This window comes from Notothenia rossii (assembly GCF_949606895.1).
Source record: "Notothenia rossii genome assembly, chromosome: 6".
NCBI lineage: Eukaryota > Metazoa > Chordata > Actinopteri > Perciformes > Nototheniidae > Notothenia > Notothenia rossii.
Window position 1 is genome coordinate 18,450,851 of NC_136909.1, and position 21,048 is coordinate 18,471,898.

Below are 21,048 nucleotides of genomic sequence, written 5' to 3' on the forward strand. Positions count from 1 at the left end.
ACTCTTATTTTGATGCAGTTGCAATATATTGGTAAATGCCACACACATTGAAATATGGTCAGGGCAGGGTTTGGATAGTGAATAAAGAAGGATGGGGTAAAGCCGATTTTCATTAATGTCATCTTGAAGAGATTATTATTATTATTATTATTATTATTATTATTATTATTATTATCTTTTCAGAGGGGATATCACTCTTTTGGTGGATCCGCCAAAGGTTTTAAATGTGTCATCTGGTCTTTAAAAGAGAGGAAATCCTTTTTGAAATGTTTGGCCAAGAGCAACAAGACAAGAGGGTAAAATTGTACCAAAACTTAACATCTGCAACAGAGGCCATGGTTTAAGAAGAAGGCGTCGTACCCTCAACAGATAAGTCCATCCAGTCTAATGCTTTTTCTACGTTTTGGGATTTTTAATTTGTTTGTATACGTCGGTTCATTTGACCTATTTGGGCAACAATTATTTAAATTAAACCAAAATAAAAGTTTAGAGGAGAAGTCACTCTTAGGTGGAACTGCCAAAGAATGCAAAACAAAAGAAAAGACATCCTGATAGAAATGCTTGGCCTAAAGCCACCAGACAAGATGGCACACAAACCTTTAATCAGTGATAGAAATGGCAATACAATTATTATTTAATATTTTTACTTAAAATATTTAAAATAAAAGTATTTTTTCCACCTGGTTGTGAGATGATTAATAAAGGAGATACAACTTAATGTATGATGCACAACTCCTTTTGTTTTTGGCTAATTATTTAAATTAAACAATCAGAGAAAGTTGTTATGAAACAATACCTTGGGTTTCAAAAGCTCATCATGTGTGTTTTGTCAAATCTGAATGGGCAACTACTGCTGTTAACCCTTTCACGCATAGAGGCTACTACAGTGGGCAGCTTTTCAAAAGTTGTTTTCTTGTATATTCATGGATTTGATGGCATAGTTGCACCATCAGCCACTACATAGGACCCTATTGTATCTTCCCATACACTGCCATTCAGTGGAAAGTCAGTGTAAGTGCATGATACATTTCTCTAAACCAAGATGGATGACAAAAAGCCAGATGGACCGAATCACTCGTCGATATCTTGCCAATCCTTTTATGGAAAGCGCCCCCTGCAGGTATAACAATGTTGGTGACAACAACCTTGACAAATATGTTTGCAAGAAATTATGGTTATTCGCCTGTCCACTAAAGTGGACGTCATCCTGCATCAGAATTCATACTGTTACTGCTACTGTTCTTCTTGAAAATACTTCATTAGCAATATCTTTTTGGGCCTTAAATCAATATACTTATGTTATTATAATGTAATTTTAAGTTTGCACATCTTTATTTATCATATATCCAAATGTACATGTTTTCAGTTCAGATTTTAACGCATAGCCTACTGTCCACCTGTAAGTGGACATGTAAAACGTTTTTTTTCTAAATTTGAAAGAAACTAGAGAAAGATAAACTAAAATCTTATTTTTCATGCCCCAAGAGCAATAACAACACTTGGTTAAAAAATCCTGAGTGAGGCTTTCATAATTCATGCATGAAAGGGCAAGTAACACAATGGATCTAAAAGCACAATTTTCCCCACCCCTGAAATGTAGCGGAAGAAGAGGAGTAGAAGTACTAAGTGGCACGAAGAAAATACACTCAACTATATCTATTTTGGATTCAATTACTATCTGTTCTGTAATGTCTGATGTTCTCTTCATCACAACAAACCTGATCATTCTCCCACATCATCATTTTTTCAGTCTTTTTTCCTTGATCGAGTAAAATGTGAGGTCTACAGAAAAATAAACAAATACAACAGAGATGGAGTAAAGATAGTGTGTATGAACTATATGTGTGTCTGTGAGACAGCATCCAGTTACAATCTGTGTCATACACACTGGAAACCTGAGGAGTGTTTGTGGCATCTTTTTACCAACAGGCTCTGTGGGGTTTAAGCCAGTAGCTGGTGAAACTCCATCTACAGGTTTAATATTTAAAGACTGTTGAGAGTTCGGTTCCCCTTAGATATCAGGATCAACACGTCCTGGTCAGTATAACAGCACTCAAACTGCACTGAATCACACTGAGGGGATTTCACCTGCTCTAAGATCAGGTACTCTTTATATCATCAACTATCTTCTATTGTTTTATATCAGTTTATCATGTCTTAAGCTCTCTTTTCAAGTGTTAACTACTTTGTTGTATTTGTATCAGTTTCACGTTAATGCAGGTCATTTTGTCACACACATTTCAGTTGTTAAATCTCTTTGTTTAGTGTCAAGTTGGATGTAAGATGTTTTCTTTTATGGCACTGTGAAATCATGGGAAATTGGCATTAGCTCAAACTCTTGGATTTTCCAACTTTTCTGTAGAGAAGCTTGTAGCTTATTGTAGCTTGAAGAGGCTTGGACAGGATAACACTGCAGAGTGAATCTGCTGTGCACGTTTATTGACATCTTCAAATGGTTTGAGAGTTGAACAACAGTTCATAATGGCGGTTAAACATTTGGGTATATTGAATATGCACTTGAGCGTTTCACCTTTAGTCTTTTTGTGTCTTTTCTGCAGATTTTCTCACCTACAAACACAGGAACAGTATAGGACAGGAAACACTCCGTATATAAACGATGTATATGAATTCCTCTGGAGCTGAGAGTGGATCTTACTCACTGACCTTCCTGGGAAAGAAAGTAGGGAGACATCACGCTGTGGCCCCCGCAGGCAAACAACGTGAGTTTACAATAAACAAGAAAAAAAGAACTGCATTTGAAGGGACCTATACATCTGCAAGGTGGTGAAGATATTCTTGTGTTCTTCTCTGTATCAGTTTATGTGTTGCAGAAAAACCTGTTATGATTGTTGTATGTCGTGCAGTGAGACAACGTTTAAATATTTCAGCTGCTGGACTGCCTTTGAAGCAGCGGAGCAATACGTTTATCAAAGCAAACACAAAGTGTTCCTAGCAGGGTCTGTTTGCAGATATGGACATGAAGAATCTAGTAGAACCAGAAGTTTAAGCAAACATGTCAACAGAACTGCATCATGTACAATCACATTTACTGTTAACAGCTCAACAGCTGTCTTCTCCGTTTCTGATGTTGCAGTTATTTTTGAGATATTTTCACACTGGCCTTATGCGTGCTGCTTCATGTTGTCATTTGGGTGATTCCGCCGAATGGTGACCATTTGCTTGTTGTAAATCCTCAAAATTAAAATTCATTTTTCATTCCATTTCAACATAGAATTTAGTAATATACACATTTACTCATTCAAAATCAGTACTGGTCAATCTCAGGCTACTTTATTTAATTTATTACAACTTGTGAAAGCTGATGATCATTGCATTTTTTTCAGTGCTGTTACCGAAACTCAAATGCCATTTAAAACCAATGTTTAAAAGAATATCAACCACATACATTGTTTTTTCTTAGAAAAAGACGTAATGTAGAAGAAATGGTTGATTACATGATGAAATATTAATATTTATGACAAAAAAATCACTATATTTCGAACGGATTTGTATTTCTCTAAGAATGCACATCAGCCTTTTTCTTTTAAAGGACATTTAAAAAAATGTAATTTCATCCAAAGATTGAGCATTTATTTAATTAAGCAATCAGACAACTGATGGAACCAATATGATTGTAAAAATACAGTGTGTTTTCTTTATTTTTGGAGGAAACAATTTAGAAACCGGAAAAAACATTTGGTAACAGAAAAAAAAAATAGGTAACAGGAATGAGTATTTGATTGCATGTGTGTGTGAATGAGTGAGTGTGGGACTGTGTAGCTCAGTGTTGCACTGGCTTTGACACAATACATAGAACATCATGTTAAAATACATTGTTGCTATTGGTAATATAAAAAATATCTCATTACAAAACATTAGAAACAGAATAGCGGGAGTCAAGAAGAAGCCCCTATTAAAATATGAACTGTGTTGCGAAGGACTGTTGGTTCGTGTTTGTGACAGTGCACGTGAACAGACCCTTCCCTTCTGCTGAGTCATTCATACTTGTTTTCTATATTTTTCCTTTCTTCTTGTTTCTTGAGTCAGAAGACCCTGTAACTCTTCAATTTGTTTTTCTAATTTATATTTGGTTCTCCTGGTCCTTCGCCGTCCTTCATCCCGTTGTCTAAAACACAAGTTCATCACAATAAATACACATTGCATGTTAGCTTGAATGTTTCCATTGCCTACTTTATAACTATACTGTAATAACTGGTTATGCGTAGCACTGTAAGAAAGATACACAGATACACAACACACATAAACAAATGAAAACTAAACCTTGAGGAGCTGGGCTGCACATCTACAGCTTGTGCTGGCTCAGGGCTGTGTGGAGGAGTGACAAGGTCCTGCAGTGCCCCTTTTCTCTCTTTCAGCCTACGATACGTCTCCCTCCACTTTCTGCGAACATTCCGCTGCTCTCTGGCACTGACATCACCAATGTTCTTCCTTATGCCTGATTTTAGGTCTGACCTGTACTTTTCCTTTTCCTTCTCTAAATATCTTGCCTTCCTCTCTGGATCTGCGTCACGTCGTGCGCGATAGCGCCGCTGCTTTTCAGCAGCACTCAATGGTTGATTGGGTCCCTGAAATTATGATTTACATTATAAACTGATCTCAGATGACAAAATAATAGTTAGGCTTATTAATATTAATTCATTCATTATACTCTTTACATTCATGCATTCTTTTAATTCATATAAAAGAGGGCACTACTCATTGCTGTTACCGCCACTCAGTGCTGTTACTTTTTTTGGGTAACAGCAATGAGGGTAACAGCAATGAGTTTTTAGCATTAAATTAGCAATTGTGTGAAATCTAGCTACATAGCATCTATGCTAATAGCTTGAGCACACAGAGGACATTCTTAAGATTTAACTGAATATTTCACTTTTTTTTCAACAAATACCATCTTACAGATAATTTAGGTAACAGGACATAACTCTGAGACTTACCGTCTCTGACACAGCTACAATATCATTAAATTTAAGGAAAAATGAATGAGAGAACTTACTTTTGATCTTCCCATGATTTTCAAATGATCCAAATGATGTCACTTCCTGCTGAACATGAGAGCGATGGAATGTTCCAACATTTTCAGAGGGGGAAATGTGTTTAGGTAACAGCACTGAGTGAAAACCTTGGGATGCGACTAAAATGTGAATTTTAACTAAAATTGAATTAAGTTTTTATAAGAAATGTTTTTTTAAAGTGTAGATAGAGTATGTAGTCACACTTAAATGCAAAAAAAAAAAGATTTTGGAAGGATTTTATTCATTATGCATTGAGGTAAAATGTAGCGTTTGGCTGTGGGGACAGGCAACAAAGGCTATGTTTCGAGGTGTTTTGGATGCCTTTTTATAATAAAAAAATTATAAATCTTTCATTTCTACAAGGATTCATGTGTATGGTGATTTGTTTAATAATAAAATGTAATTTATTTTATATTATTACTTGTTTTTATACATTTAATATGCTGGGGACGGAAATGGTCACCATTCGGCGGAATCACCCATTTGGTCAACCATCTTTTATCCAGATGTTTTCATTATTTGTAAGATGTATGTACGTAGCTTATTTGATCATTTCCTCTTGATAGTCATAAAAGTAATCTATATCTACATCAATCCATATCTAACTCCGTGCATCGACAGTTGGTCTTTATTTTTTGAATCAGTGTCTGGCTGTTTTTTTGCATTTTTTCCTCAGGCGCCTGGGAGACAACTAACAGGTCTACCTGCCCCGAGGACCTGGAGTTGTCCTCGCGGCCTGGACGGGCTCCTGTCTCAGCTTCTCACGTACTGGAGGATTTACCTGGCGGCGTACCAGAGCTGAAGGATGAGAGGCCATGTCCAATCATTCATAACACACAGTTCGACCCGTACGAGGACCGCCCAGCAGGTCAGACCAGTGCAACCCTTGTAAACACAAAATCTAGAAACACATGCACGCACTAAACATGTAGTTTACTTTAGCAACCTTTAAAGGGGCCCTATTGTGCTTTTTTAGGTTTTCCCTTCCCTGTATTGTGTTATATAGGTTTTTGCGCATGTAAATGGTCTTCAAAGGCTAAAATCCTAAAGTTCCCTCCAGAGTGAGTTTCACTCCCACACTCTCCCCCCCCCTGACTGAAATGCCTCCATTGGACTTCTTTGTTTTTCATTCCGATACATACGGACATCACCACGTATGTAGTGCTTCAATTGGCTAGCGTTCCAACACATTGTATGTAAGAGGCTTGTGATTGACCAATCACAACAGCGCCGGCCAGCTAACCAATCAGAGCAGACTGGGCTCTGGTTTCAGACAGTGGCTGAAAAGAGGTGCTGCAGCACAGGCAGTATGAGAAAAATAAATACCCTTTTGAACATTAAAACATTTAAACATGTCATAGTAGAGGCAAAATATGAGCATGATATGTCCTCTATAAACTCCTCACCAAATGCAAACTAAACAGATAACCCAAGTTGTTTTATCTTACAAGTTTTCCTCTGTAATACCTGACATAACTTATTTTCTCCAATAAAAGGTGTTTCTGGGAAGAAAGAATGACGGCACGCCCACATTTCTGTATATGGAAACAATTAATATTGGGGTGGGGTTTCAATTCTGAAGTGTAAGATCATGCCGCACATTCTCGACATTGCAACATCATTGGGCAAAGGAATAATGTGTTCCGAGACTTGTTGTTACTCTTACGCTGTTACTCTCTCCTCCAGGAGTTGTTTAAATAATCTTGGTAACATATGTAATTGCTTGGCCGAACCAAATTGAAACCAAGGCGTAATTAAGATTTATCAGAATAGAAAAGTACAGTGACAAAACCCCCCCAAAAAGTTTTGACATGGAATCATGTGGTTCGTCCCAATTGGGTTTGTGCAGTTTGTATCCGTCCTCAGCTCTCAGCCACGCCTTTTACTGAACCAGTAAGTAACCTCCCCTGAAGACCACAGTAACTCAAAGACAAAGAAAGTCATTATCATACAAAGAAAAACTTGTGCTTGCTATGTTAGAATGTGTGAGAATCAACTAAATGATGTCAGGTTACAAGCAAATAAAGACATAACCATTTAAATCAAATGTGTGGTGTTAATTGTTGGCATGTTATACTGCTACTGAAATTAAGTAAAACTACTGGAGGTGAGGGTGCAGTGTAATTATTTTTCACCCTGTGTGGCTGTGGCCATCTCATAAGCAGTGAAAGTAAAACTACTCATTATTATGGTAACTTTACGACAAGGCATCAAATCATATACTTAAGAAATAAAGCATGACTTCTGATGAATAAAAGGCAGGATTTATCAGAAATTCCTTTTGCTTACCATTAATAAACGTTCAAGTCACTATAGCTTTATGTGTTCAGTTCGTGATTACTGTAAAACATCTTACAAGTGTTCCTCTGTAATACCTGACATAACTTCTTTTCAAAGGTGTTTCTGGGAAGACAGTATGACGGCACGCCCACATTCCTGTATATGGAAACAAAGAGGGGAGAGGGTAGGGAATGTGAAAGACAGAGAGTGATGAAATATTCAGAATTGAGGCACTTTATGGAATGTGTCAATATTGTAGATAACCCTGGTCACCCGGATGGATTGCGTTGTATATGAAAATAAACAGGGACTTATTAAATACATTTAAATTAAAACAATTAATGAAATGACTTAATTAAGGAATGTAAACAGACAATAAACTGCATGCTAATTAATCATCATGGAGATGTCAAACATGTTTTAAATATCATAAATGAAATGTCAATGTTTCACTGAGATGTATGTGTGTAAAAAAAATAAAATGCATCATAAACAAACAATAAAGATCTTTTTTATATTATTAATCTTGCTAGTCAACATCTTCAATTACTTTAGTTTCACACACCTACACTTACACCCACAGCAGTAGGAGTGATTTATGAGCTCAAGCATTTGGCATTCATCTGTTTGCACTCTTATGATTATGTAATTTAATATTTGAACTTCTCAGTTAAATAACTAAAAGATAATTTTCTGCATTAGGGGAATTCTCCAGTTTTTTCAGGGGATACTTATATACTCTATTAAGCAAACCATGAATTAGGAACAGAGCAAAGCTACCAAACAGGAAAAAACATCTGAAATCACATGGTAATTTAAGCTGGAAGTTGAACTACTTATTAATATTGAGGTGGGGTTTCAATTCTGAAATGTAAGCACATTCTCGACATTGCAACATCATTTGGCAAAGGTATAATGTGTTCCAAGTCTTGTTGTTTCTCTTACGCTGCTCTTCTTTCTCTCTGCTGTTACTCTCTCCTCAAGCTGTTTCCCACTGTCCCCAAACATTTGCTTCGTTGTTCAAGCTGTCAGACATCACAAAACCCTGTGGATGAAGAGGTGGGCTGCATTCAGAACCTGGATCGGTGCTGACCACAGAAAACACACGGGACAAGATGTCAACCCAGGTGCTGTAAAATGATAAGAAACATGTGGAGGAGAGGGACGATGATGAAGGGGTTAAGTAGGGATGTGAGAAGGCACTGCAGTATTATAAGCTGTCAGGGACAGAGCAGTAAGGCATCAGGACACAGGAGTTGTTTAAAGAATCTTTTTTTTTTTTATTTCCCCAAAACAATCTTTATAAGTCAAGAATCTAGGCCTATATATAGGTCAACAGAAAATACCTCTAATGAATATAATGGCAACTTAACAGGGGTTAAGAAACTGTCCTCCTAAAATGACAAAGCAAGGAACATATATAGTTACTTGGCCGAACCAAATTGAAACCAAGGGGTAATTGTTACGGTGGAGCGAAGCAAGCAGGACCCAAATGCAGATAACACTGAAAATACCTTTATTTCAAGGATAACACGGGCAAACAGAACACTCCCCGGTGAACACAGTCACAGACAAACCAACAATGACAGACAGAAAAAACAGAACTTAAATACACACAGGACTAATCAAGGAAACAAGAGACAGGTGAGGAGGGAGGAGAAAACACAGGGGCACCAGGTGAACACAATCAAGAAACTCAGGGGGCCGACCATGAGGGCGAAGGCAGCGGCTGGAAGAGTCAGGGGGCCGGGCCCGAGGCCGAGGGCCGCGGCCGAGAAACTCAGGGGGCCGGGCTCGAGGGCGAAGACCGCAGCACTCAGGGGGCCGGGCCCGAGGGCGAAGAAGGCGGCGACGGGACAACTCCGGAGGCCGGGCAGGACCCGGTGTCGGCCGGACAGGAACCAGAGCCGGTTGGACAGGTTTCGGCAGGATCCCCCACGGAAGAGGACCAGGAGTTGGAAGGACCCCCGGCGAGAAAGGTGACGGCGGGACTTCCAACGGAACAAGACATGGGATTGGCAGGACTCTCAGCGGGACCTGCAATGGAACAGGACATGGGGTTGGCAGGACTCTCAGCGGAACCCCCAACGAAACAGAACATGGAGTTGGCAGGACCCCCGGCAGAAGAGTTGTCGGCGGGACCTCCAACAGCACAGGAAATAGGGTTGGCAGGACCCCCGGCAGAAGAGTTGTCGGCGGGACCCCCAACGGGACAGGACATAGGGTTGGCAGGACCCCCAGCGGAAGAGTAGTCGGCGGGACCCCCAACGGGACAGGACATGGAGCTGGCAGGACCCCCAGCCGAACCTGCAACGGCACACGACATAGGGTTGGCAGGACCCCCGGCAGAAGAGTAGTCGGCGGGGCCTCCAACGGCACAGGACATAGGGTTGGCAGGAGCCCCGGCAGAAGAGTAGTCGGCGGGGGCTCCAAGGGCACAGAACATAGAATTGGCAGGACCCCCGGCAGAAGAGTAGTCGGCGGGGCCTCCTACGGCACAGGACATAGGATTGGCAGGACCCCCGACAGAAGAGTATAGTCGGCGGGGCCTCCAACGGCACAGGACATGGAGTAGGGACTTGAGAGGAGACTCGAGAGGGAACTTGAGAGGGAACTCGAGAGGAGACTTGAGAGAGAACTCGAGAGGAGGCTGGAGGGGAGACTTGAGAGGGGACTTGAGAGGAAACTGGAGACGGGACTCGAGAGGTGGCTTGAGAGGGGGCTCGAGGGGGGGCTCGAGGGGGGACTCGAGAGGGAACTTGAGCGGGGACTCGAGAGGAAACTGGAGAGGAAACTGGAGAGGGGACTAGAGAAGGGACTTGGGAAGGGACTTGGGAAGGGACTAGAGGAGGGACTAGAGAGGGGACTAGGGAAGGGACTAGGGAAGGGACTAGAGAATGGACTAGGGAAGTGACTAGAGGAGGGTTATGATTAAGAGGCAGGATTTCTCATAAATTCCTTTTGCTTACCATTAACAAACGTTCAAATCACTATGGCTTGTTACTGTAAAACATCAACATGTAAGAAATGTTACTTTACAGTTACTTTATTATATGATGTGTAACCAAGTTACATAAAAGTAAATTTCAGAACCAGGCATCTTCCCTGAAAGCAGAACAGACATTTAAAGCTTTTTATGTTTTATCAAACGTGTCATGTGGTGGAAACATATGATGCTGCATGACATAATAATGTTTATGGTACATTTACAGCCTGGAGGTTGTAACATGAGTTGTCTACAAGAAGTGGACTTTAGCACAGTTAATAATTAAGTGATTTAGGTAAAAGGGGAGAATGGAATAGAATAAAAAATATGCTTTTCTGTAAGAAATGTACTGTTCTGCTTTCAGAGAAGCTGAGCTAATGCATAGGTCTGAAGTTAACATTATGTAACAGCCGTCTCAAAATAATACATACCGGTATATCAAAAATACATTTTTGGAATAGCTGGATTCAAATGTTTGAAATGGTAATCTATTAAATATTAACTTAACACATAATATTAGTTGACTTGATCATGTGTTAAATTGAGCAGGAGTAATTCATTACAAATCCTGTTTTTACTTTTAAATGGGATGTGTACACCTGTTATAAAGGTTGAAAGGCCTTTTGCTAAATATCATTTTGCATGAATGCTCTGAGCTGAATGGTGATTTAAAGCATGTTATTTCTGCAGGATCATCAGAATCTCAGCTCTCAGACAGCAGTGAAACTGATAGGTCACAAGATGTAAAGATCTACATCCCCTACGAGTCAGCTGAGCGCTGCATCAATCAGGTAAAAATAAAGAGCGTCAAAACAAGGAAGCAGCACAAAAAAGCACTGTATCACAGCATCCATATTCAGAATAGATCAGTTTATACCACTAAACAAAAACAAGCATGACCCCAAACTTTATATTTATTTTTCCAGCTCTTTGGAGAAGGGCATGCAGACACAATGAAGTCACTGTCAGACACGGTGTCCTTCCTCACGCTCACATGGTTGCTCTGATGCTGCTGCCCTGAAGCCATTTGATCAATAACCATGATGCTATTTTGTGTTTACTGTATAAGATGTTTGTGTGTGTTACCATGTACCCCAAAACAGATAGCTGAGGACATGGGAGCATTGAAGAGAAAACACCTGGAAAAGGTGCATGAGTTAGAGGAGAACCTTCAGGTCACAGCACGCAGGAACCAGGTGAGGTGTGTCCGTCTTTGTGGGTGTGAGAGAGAGACCTAACTCATTACAGTTAAAGAAATTGTGTCTTTGATCAGGAGCGGACCGTGCAGAGGCTGAGATCTCATCACCAAAACAAGTTGAACACTCTGAGGAAAATCTTAGACGTCTACCAGGATAAAGTGGAGAAGAGGAACGCTGACTGGGAGAGCAGAGTCGAAGTCAGTGAAGGTCACGAGTCGGTCTGTCTTTCCTTCAGTAGCTCTTATACCTGAGGGTCTAAAGTATTATTTTAAACCCAACCAACTTCCTTCCCTATTTCCATCCTTATTAGTAGGCTACTGGCTCACTCCCCTACAACTCCTGCAGCTCATATGTAGCATGCTTTGTTTTGACTAATTCAACAATACAGTCAAACTCTCTGATTACATACAAGTGTACTAATCATTCCGGTTCAAATGTTACAGGCCTGATGGTTGGGACATAAAAAAAGCGTTTTTTAATTATAATAATTCGTTTTTGTATGTGTTTCTTTGCTTGCCCTATCCTGTTTCCTCCAGGCCTTGAATACACGGATCGAGCAGCTACTGGAGGAGCAGAGATCTGAGAGGGGGAGGAGTAAAGAGGAGGCGCTCCAGTGGCACAGAGAAAAGGTTGCATAGGAATCTGGCAGGCGTCAACAATTCTTAAGTCTTTCAGCGTGCCTAGCAACCCCTAGGGTCATATTTAAGAATACAGACAACTGATGTAACATATCATTACATAATGAGTCCTGCTTTTCGTTTAGAGCAAAATGCTGGAGCTGTTCTCAACCAGGCTGGATGTCCTGCACAGCCACCAGGCCTCCAGTGAGTCAGCACACTGACATGTATGTGTGTCAGCGTAATCCCTGACCTTAACATACTAACACCTGTATTCACCACCTGGGACCCTGAATAGCACTGCAGGAGCTGCAAATGGCCCGACAGGAAGTTGGGAAAATACAAGATATGTTGATGGCATCATCCCAGGAGCAGCAGGAAGCTACTGAGGAAGGTGAAAGCACAGAGAACAAAGGACTTTCAGCTCAGCAACAGACTGTGGTGGGTTGGAATTGGTTATAGTGACTGTCTGCAGCTCATATCTGACGTGCATGTCAAATTAAAAACATGTAAATAAAGAATCCAATAAAAAGACAGATACACCTTCTGAGGGACTGTATGTGGGTCAAAATGACTTATTAGTACATTTAAAAAACATGTTTAAATGTAAATATTTCTCTTATATCATTTTGGTTTGGCTTCCATTAAATGTGTCTCAGTCTAAACTGTCTTTTAAAAAATGTACAAATAAAACTTGAAACAAATCTCAAACATGAGCAGATAAAAACAAACTATCTCCATGAACAAATCTATATGTGTGTTTTGACTGTACTGATTGCACTTTTAATGCAGGCTTGCAATGACTCGGAGCAGCCACTGGAGGGGGCTAAAGCCCGCCTGGAGGAGCTGAAGGAGAGTCTGTATCAGAGGGAGAGAGAGATCACTGAGCTGCTGGAGGCCCAGAGGAGCCCCGTCCCCCCCGTGCCCCAGTCCCCCTGCAGCGTGCTGCTCCCCACTGTCATACACAAGGTGATGTTCAAATAGTAAACTATGTATTCAAAACTTTTGTAACATCAAAATATGGCAGAAAATACTTCATTCTCTTTCTTTGACTTCACTGTGAATCTATGACTTTGTTGTGTAATTATAAGACTGCTTTGTTTTGTTTTCCAGGCTCAAGCTCTCTGCAGTGCAGTGCCTGAGGCCAGAGCTCTTTTGGACCTGATGATTAAGGAGAATCGAGCCGCGTTGGTTGAAGCCAGAGACAAAATGGACCGTGAGCAGATGGCTAGAGAAGACAGTATTAGCAAAGAAGATAAGGCAAACGACCAAGAGTGGTAAGAGATCATGAAAAGAGTTTAAAAATATAAACAAAAAATAATTTCCTATTGATTGAATAGCCACTGCCAGTCTCAATAGTGGGCAGTTAAATTGATCAATGTGTTTTTCAGATCGATTTTCTCTTTTTTTCAGGTTTGCTGAATCTGAATCAAGTATGTCCTTACTACAAGAAACAGTGAGGGGCTATGAGGTCTCTTATCTGGCTTTGGACTGCATTAAAACCGGAGAAAGCCCTGTAATAAATGGTAAATACCTTTTAAATGCAACCAATTGCATTCAGCAGCCTATTTGACCAGTAATAGTAATACTTACATCTTCAAAAGCTGGAAGCTTTCTTCAACAGCTATGTCTGAACTTACAGGTACATGCCTTATATCAGCAGTTTTACTGTAACTTCTGTTTTTCTCAGAATGTGACACGGTGGCAGAGCTGGAGGACATCTTGGGACAAGGGACGATCCGAACCACAGAGGGAGTGAAGAGCATTGATCAGCAGCTTCTCCTGCTGCAGGATCAAGTTGGTCTGTTATTAAAAAGTTGGGCCTCTAAGAAGGTCACCACCCAGCTGATATCTATAATACATTCAAAAAACAGAATATGTTGGCCCTCGCTGTTTTTCACAAATTCTACATAACATCAGTATTGAAATAGCTTAATAAAAAAAACTATCATAAGGGTAGACTTTAGGAGTGCCAAATATCACATTATGTTGATGAAGCGTGTTATCCAAAGTCCTGGAAAGAATTTTGTTAGATAGATTATGTTCTTATTTATGTACCTCAGATAACCAGTTTGGCTTCAAGGCCAAGCATGGTACTGAGCTATGCGTCTATGCTTTGAAGGAAATGATAGAAACATAGACAGAATTCCACTGTTCTGATTGGTTGTATTGATGCCTCTAAGGCTTTTGACCGAGTTAACCATCATAAACTGTTTTTAAAATTGAGACAAAGGGGTGTGCCTAACAGCATAATTAGGATCCTGGCTTATTGGTATGCCAACCAGAACATGCGGATAAAATGGGGGAATGCAGTCTCGACGCCATTTGATGTTGGTAATGGAGTTCGCCAGGGGGAGCTGCTCTCACCATGCCTTTTTAATATCTTTATGAATGATCTATCAGATGATTTAAGTGTCTGTAAAACAGGATGTGTGATTGGTAATGTGATTGTAAACCATCTTATGTGTGCCGATGATTTGGCTATTGTTTCTCCTAGTAGTGCTGGATTTCAAGAGTTGCTAAATATATGTTCTGATTATGGTGTCAAATTTGATGTTAAATACAATGCTAAGAAGAGCGCTGTAAGAAGAGCGCTGTAAGAAGAGCGCTGTAAGAAGAGCGCTTTAATGATCTGCAGAGCAAAAGGGGAAAATAACCTTGGTTTTCCAACATTCTATCTGTCAGGACAGGTGCTGTCTGTTTGCTGTAAAACTAAGTATCTGGGACACATCATTACAGATGAAATGATGATGATGACATGTATAGACAGCGGCGTGCCTTATATACACAAGCTAACATGTTGGCTAGAAAATTCACTTGGTGTTGTTCAGATAAGGTTAAGGTGAACCTCTTTAGAGCTTATTGTACTCGTCTCTATACTGCCCCCTTGTGGGTCAAGTTTAAGAAGGCAAGCCTCAAGAAGCTCCAGGTTGCTTATAATAATTGTTTACGTATACTGCTTAAAAGACCAAGGTGATGCAGTTTAAGTGAAATGTTTTGTAATGCACAAGTCAACACGTTCCATGCTCTCTTCAGAAATCTGATATACAAATTCATTTGTTGATTGAATGAGTCTCATAACTCTGTCATTATGCTGCTTTCAAATCCGTGTCTCAGTGCTGTACGATGCCAGTCACCTCTGTGGAAACATTGGTATAACTGCCTTTTTTAATTTATATTTGAGTGTTGTATGTCTTTTAAAAAAATGGACGAAGAGTCTCTTTAAATAAAGCTGTTGATGATGATGATACTGTACACATTATGCCTGTATTGAGATATAAGGGTTTAGGCGCCCCTAGCTTCTCACTAGATTTATAAACAGCAACTTGATTACATTGCAGCCTATTACTTTTTATGGGTTTTTAACTTCTCACATGGATCAAATGTTTGGTATTATAAGGATTATTGTGCCTCCTAGTAGATGTAGCTATAAATATATGCTTGACATACATGTTTAATAGAGCCGTGTGTTTTGTACTCTTTTCTCAAGCTGAAGCAAGTTAAAGATGAGAAAAATAAAATAATTGACAACTACACTTCAGAAAGGACAATGAGGAAGAAGTACTACAATATGGTGGAAGACATGAAAGGTACATATTAGTCAGCGTCAAATATTTGATGTATGAATTTAAAACCAAAATGTGAGTCCTTCTCAATTTAGCCCTCTCTCATGTCTTATTATTTTTTTTTTCTCAGGTAAAATCAGAGTGTTTTGTCGGATTCGACCGCTGAGCCGAACTGAAGATGCTCAAGGCGGAGCCATCGCTGTGGAGAAAATTGATGATTTCTCTGTCAGTGTGGAAACTCCTCGAGGGCCGAGGGAGTTTCAGTTCGACAAGGTGTTCACTGCTGAAGCCTCTCAGGAAGACCTGTTTCAGGACACCAACAGGTGGGGGGGGGGGTGGTATGCTTACTAAGCAGGGACCAATATGTGTACAAATGTACCATAAAACACATACAATGGGCTCTGCATAAATTAACCATTGCTCAGATGCATTTCTAGTTTATTTCAATTCTGTCATTCATCAAGAATGTTCTCCTTTTTGGATTACATCTCTCCAATTGACGCATGCAAGTAAGGCATACTTTTAGTATCCCTTTGTCACAAAGGTAACACACTGTCTCAATTCAGTTAGTTCAGCAGTTTAATATATATTCCCCCCTCAGGTTGATCCAGTCGGCCATCGATGGATACAACGTCTGTATCTTTGCGTATGGCCAGACAGGCTCAGGAAAGACCTTCACTATGGTGGGGGACAAGGACCAGAAGAACCCCGGGATCATGCCGAGATCTTTTAACGCCATCTTTGATATCATACGAGAGAACAGCACCAAATTCGACTTTAAGGTAACGGACATCTTTTCTGTGAGATCGGAAAGTTCTTAAATCAATTAAGTCATAACAATATTGGACCTGATATATAACGACTACTTCTATTATCAAGGTAAGATAAGTACAATTGATGATCTATATGTCACGGTTGGGGAAGAATAGGACCCAAAATGCAGATTGAGGAGGAAGCAGGTTTCAAAAGGAAACAAAAGGCGAGCTTTATTTTCAAAAGCTGATAAAACAAGAATCCATGAACAGGTACGAGGTAAAACAAGAATCCATGAACAGGTACGAAGTAGCATCCAAACAAAAGGTGACCAACATGAAGGGAGACATGAACGACAAATAATGAACCAACACCGAACACAAGAAGAGACAAGATTAAATACAGGGAGGGGTAATCACGAGACGAGAAACAGCCGGGCAGGTAAGGAGAAACACAAAGGCAACAGGTGAACACAATCAGACACACCAGGGAAACTAACGACAGGGAGGAAGACAAGACACAGGGAGAACAGAATAGCAAACTAAAACCGTGACATAAAACTAAGATCGTGAAACTATATCTATATCCAGATCTAGATATTAATCATTTACATTGGCATCAAATCATAATTTACAATGTGATGAGGGCAAACAAAATCATAAATGTTCATTGATATTTTCTTATGTATCATGTCTTTTTATATGGTAACCATTTCCATGACAAAGTAACCTATCCTCTCTTTGTCTCCCTTGTCTTTCTTCCTCTCTGACCCGTCCTCCTCCTCCTCTTCCTTCCTCTTCTTCTTCCTCCTCTTATCTCAGGTTTCGGCCTACATGCTGGAATTGTACAACGACCGGCTGCAGGACCTCTTTGTGAGCCCGGCTGGTGAGGCCCATGCTCAGCCTCCGTCCCATGGCCAAGTCAGGCGGGTGGAGATCAAGAGGAACCGAAAGGGGGTTGTGTTCGCCCAAGGAGCAGAGACAAAAGAGGCCTCCAGTGCCCAGGAGCTCTACACTCTGTTCCTGCAGGCCTGCGCCAACAGACACATCTCTGCCACCAGTGAGTTCCTCTGTGGCGTGCCGGGCAGCCGGGTTCAACAGGGCCCTGCTAAATGGTTTGGATTAATCCTGTTAGTTACAGTCAGTGTGACGGGGCGGCAGCTAGGTACATCATTACTGGACCGGGCGGTGAGTGAGCGAACTTTGACTCAGCATACTGTAGGAAGAGGAGGAGCATTGTTTTAGGATGCACACAGGTCATCAGAGTCATTCCAGGAGGCATTGAATGTTGTAGGGATGACTACGCACTGTACAATTATTAACACCAGTTACAATAAAGCTTAGTTTCTTTTAAGTATGAATGGAAGGCTGGTACAAAAAATACAGAATAGAAGGGTTAGTTTGATGTTTTTATTTGTACGTGAAATATTTCATATTTACATACAGTCATTTACAAATACAAATTGTTGTATATGATTGGGAATCAGTACTTCTGCACTATTTTCTGAAGTTTCATAAACAAAACACAGAATCAATTTATCCTCATGAGGATCTGAAGAATCCACATTGATTAAAGTACAATAATTGTTAGTGTCCGCCAAAGTGTATCAACATCCGCAACTATTTAATGTCCAATCAGAGCATTTTATGTTGTGTATATGTTTCCCAAGAGATGAATGTGGAGAGTTCCCGCTCCCATCTCATTGTGTGCATCATGGTGGAGAGCAGGAATCTGACTAATGGCAGCGTGAGCACCGGGAAGCTGAGCCTTGTGGACCTGGCAGGAAGTGAGAGAGCAGCCAAGACCAGGGCCAAAGACCACCAGCTAAAGGTTAGCTCAGATGTTGTTTTGGGATTTGTGATAGTAAGGATGATTGAAAGTTGATATTCTTCATGGCCTTTCTAAATTCTCCCCTCCATTTCTTTGCAGGAGGCTAACTCCATTAACAAATCACTGAGTGCCCTGGGTGATGTGATCTCAGCCCTGTCTGCAGAACTGCCTCATGTACCATACAGGAATAGCAAGCTGACACAGGTAATGATGGCAAAAACAAGCAGTATTCTTTGAAGTTTTGTGGTTGTTGCAATGACCTATTAGCTGGGTGTGATTTTTGTATTTGAAGTCATGAACCATAATGTGGACATGCAGGTCAACCAAGTGTGATCTGTGCTTTTCATCTCTTTTAAGTAATTGTTTGGAACAAAAACTTCAAATGCTACTGTGGTGCTCAAAGATGTTTAAGACAGAGAATGTACATTTTCATTTCATTTCAAACGTTTATTTAACCAGGTAGGTCCCATTGAGATCATTGATCTCTTTTTCAAGGGAGACCTGCAGCAAGTAGGTTAAATAAGTCTGTTCCATCAGTGACCCACCAATGGAAAGGGAAACACTGAGAGGACACTTAGTCTAAAACATAATATTATAACAGAAACAGATCGATGATTAAATCTTTAACAAAAAAACCTACCTAAAAAGCAATCCGTTGGACAGACATCCAAAGAGAAATCATACTTCTCGGCAGTTAAGAAGGGAAAACTATCTGCAGCTTAATATTTATGGTCCTTACATCATCTTAGTTTGCATGTTTACTCCAGTTGGATGAGGTACCACTGTATAAATAGTTAATTAGTTAGTTAGTTTATTACTAAGTCCCTGCCAAGTTTAATCTTCCGTTCTCCTCACTAAATATAACCAACCGAATCCTCTCCCAAAAAAATTCCCTTTCCCTTTATTTCCTGGGTTAAACCCACAGTCTATGGCTAAACCCTAACCCTGTGAGGAACACAACACCTTATTAGTGCCATCTGGGAGTTGAAAGCATGGGATTGAGGGACACACTACATCAGGGGGTTTAACATTAAAATACCTTAACAGTATCATACAATGTATTCCCTTCCCTTGTCAGGTGATGCAGGACTCCCTGGGTGGAAATGCCAAAACCCTCATGATCGTCAACATCTCTCCTTCTGAATGCAACCTTGAAGAGACGCTCACATCTCTGGTGTAAGAGACAACTATAGATCCATCTATTTTAAATATCTAAATGCTATCAAACTGCTAAATAACACATGAACTTCCTGAACTGTCCAGTTATGCAACCAGAGTGAAGGCCATAACCAACAATGCACAAAGACATGTGGAGAGCAAAGAGATCGCCCAGCTGAAAGAAGTATCTGTTCAGAGACATTCATCTATACGTAGAATTAAACAAAAAACATTTGATAGGCACATTGACACAGTTACGCTAACTATAGTTCTTTGTTTTCTTTTCCATTTTTGTTTCTGTTAGGTCATCATTAGGCTGAGGTCAGGACAGACAGTGGAAGACGAGGATGTTTGAACCTTTCAAACAGCAAAGAAAAACTATTCATTTAAATATTTGAGTAATTGGAATGTGAGAAACCTATTACAAAAAATATTCTCATTAATGTTCTGTTTTTTTACTTTAACATGTCACTTATAAGAAACATTTTCTCAATATTTCCAGAAAACGTACATTGGTTTTAGCAAATAATGTACCGGTATTTTCTTTTCGATTTGATTGGAATTAGAAAAATTATATAACAGATTTTTAAATGAAGTTTACTGCCTGGGTCATTATCTCCTGACATCTCATTGTCTGCCAAATAACTCTGGCTTACTTTGTTTCCTGAAGTATGGTTAATTATTTAAAATGACAAGAAGCAATTGCATTAACAACATATCACAAATTACTGCAATAAAATATGTTTGCTGCAATTCCTGCTATTTTTTAAATATGAAACATGTGTCTAGTTGGCTACACACCCATTTGTGTTACACCACTAATAGGCCAAGGGTGTGGTGTGCATGTCACCGTATAAGGTTCAAAGTTAAGGCATCAGTGTTTCCCATAGAGGACACATTTGAAATAGACTTTTGTGTACAATAGCAGAGTTAAAGAGTGTGTGTCATTTCTTGAGTGGCCTGTCTTTTTTATTTAAGATATGCTTGCTAATGAACTCTTATTTATTTACCATGTTTTTTTGTCTTAATTCCCTTAATGTTTCACATGCAGGGATGGCTGACATCACCCTAGATGCATTCAGGGGATTGCGTGCAGTTTGTTAATGTGTGCTGCCTGCCTGGCTCTATAGAATGAGGCCCCCACAACACAGGGCCCCACGTGTAACTGAAGAGGCAAATTGGAAGTCAGCTGGTTATCGAGTTTGCACTCCTATTGTATGAAGGGAAAGGCAAAGAGTTTGTAGCCCATTAGAGAGGTTAAGTTTACAGGGCCTATGACCTGTTCCTATAACGTTACGGGGTCAGATCCCATGGCTGGGAATGCACACTCTGAAACACGCAAATGTTGTTGTTGCTTTTTTTTTAAGCCAGGCAGCGGGTTCACAAAGAATTTGACATATGACAGAAAGTACAGACAAAAGTATTAAAATGTCCCAAAGTGAGGTGGGAAAAATAGCATTTTTTTGTAATTTGTAAGCTAATGGGCCAATACATAAAAAGGAACATGGCTGTGTGTTGTTGGCTGCTTTAGATCAGCGGCCACTCAGCACATGTTCCCTGTGATTTGTTATTCTTTAATGACGGCCATAGTTTGAATCGTACTGTGAGCTCTGTGGACAAGAACAA

General features: G+C 40.1%; 1 protein-coding gene across 3 annotated transcripts; it reads left to right on the forward strand.

Annotated features, from left to right (window-relative positions):
* The first annotated feature begins 1,580 nt into the window (after positions 1 to 1,580).
* kifl (kinesin family-like) lies at positions 1,581 to 20,372 on the forward strand. 3 transcript variants are annotated; one of them, XM_079685955.1, is made up of 23 exons: positions 1,581 to 2,103; positions 2,559 to 2,720; positions 5,710 to 5,901; positions 8,339 to 8,440; positions 10,990 to 11,090; positions 11,403 to 11,495; positions 11,573 to 11,695; positions 12,035 to 12,127; positions 12,262 to 12,322; positions 12,414 to 12,556; positions 12,908 to 13,084; positions 13,229 to 13,392; positions 13,529 to 13,641; positions 13,806 to 13,912; positions 15,606 to 15,705; positions 15,812 to 16,004; positions 16,283 to 16,463; positions 17,256 to 17,493; positions 18,104 to 18,264; positions 18,364 to 18,468; positions 19,343 to 19,440; positions 19,528 to 19,606; positions 19,727 to 20,372. In XM_079685955.1, exons 2-23 carry the CDS (start codon positions 2,618 to 2,620, stop codon positions 19,775 to 19,777), a joined length of 2,778 nt encoding a protein of 925 aa, XP_079542081.1. In that variant the 5' UTR covers positions 1,581 to 2,103; positions 2,559 to 2,617; the 3' UTR covers positions 19,778 to 20,372. The 3 variants fall into 3 exon arrangements, with proteins under 3 accessions (XP_079542081.1, XP_079542083.1, XP_079542082.1); XM_079685957.1 differs by lacking the exons at positions 1,581 to 2,103; positions 2,559 to 2,720 and having other exon boundaries at positions 5,775 to 5,901; positions 8,298 to 8,440; XM_079685956.1 differs by lacking the exons at positions 1,581 to 2,103; positions 2,559 to 2,720 and having other exon boundaries at positions 5,885 to 5,901; positions 6,530 to 8,440.
* The last annotated feature ends 676 nt before the right edge of the window (positions 20,373 to 21,048 follow it).

Excerpts from the sequence above, each read along its gene's own strand:
- kifl (XM_079685955.1), top strand. The coding sequence starts at position 2,618 with ATGTATATGAATTCCTCTGGAGCTGAGAGTGGATCTTACTCACTGACC. Across the intron at positions 13,393-13,528 it reads AAGGCAAACGACCAAGAGTG|GTTTGCTGAATCTGAATCAA; the intron begins GTAAGAGATCAT and ends TCTTTTTTTCAG. Across the intron at positions 18,265-18,363 it reads CCAAAGACCACCAGCTAAAG|GAGGCTAACTCCATTAACAA; the intron begins GTTAGCTCAGAT and ends ATTTCTTTGCAG.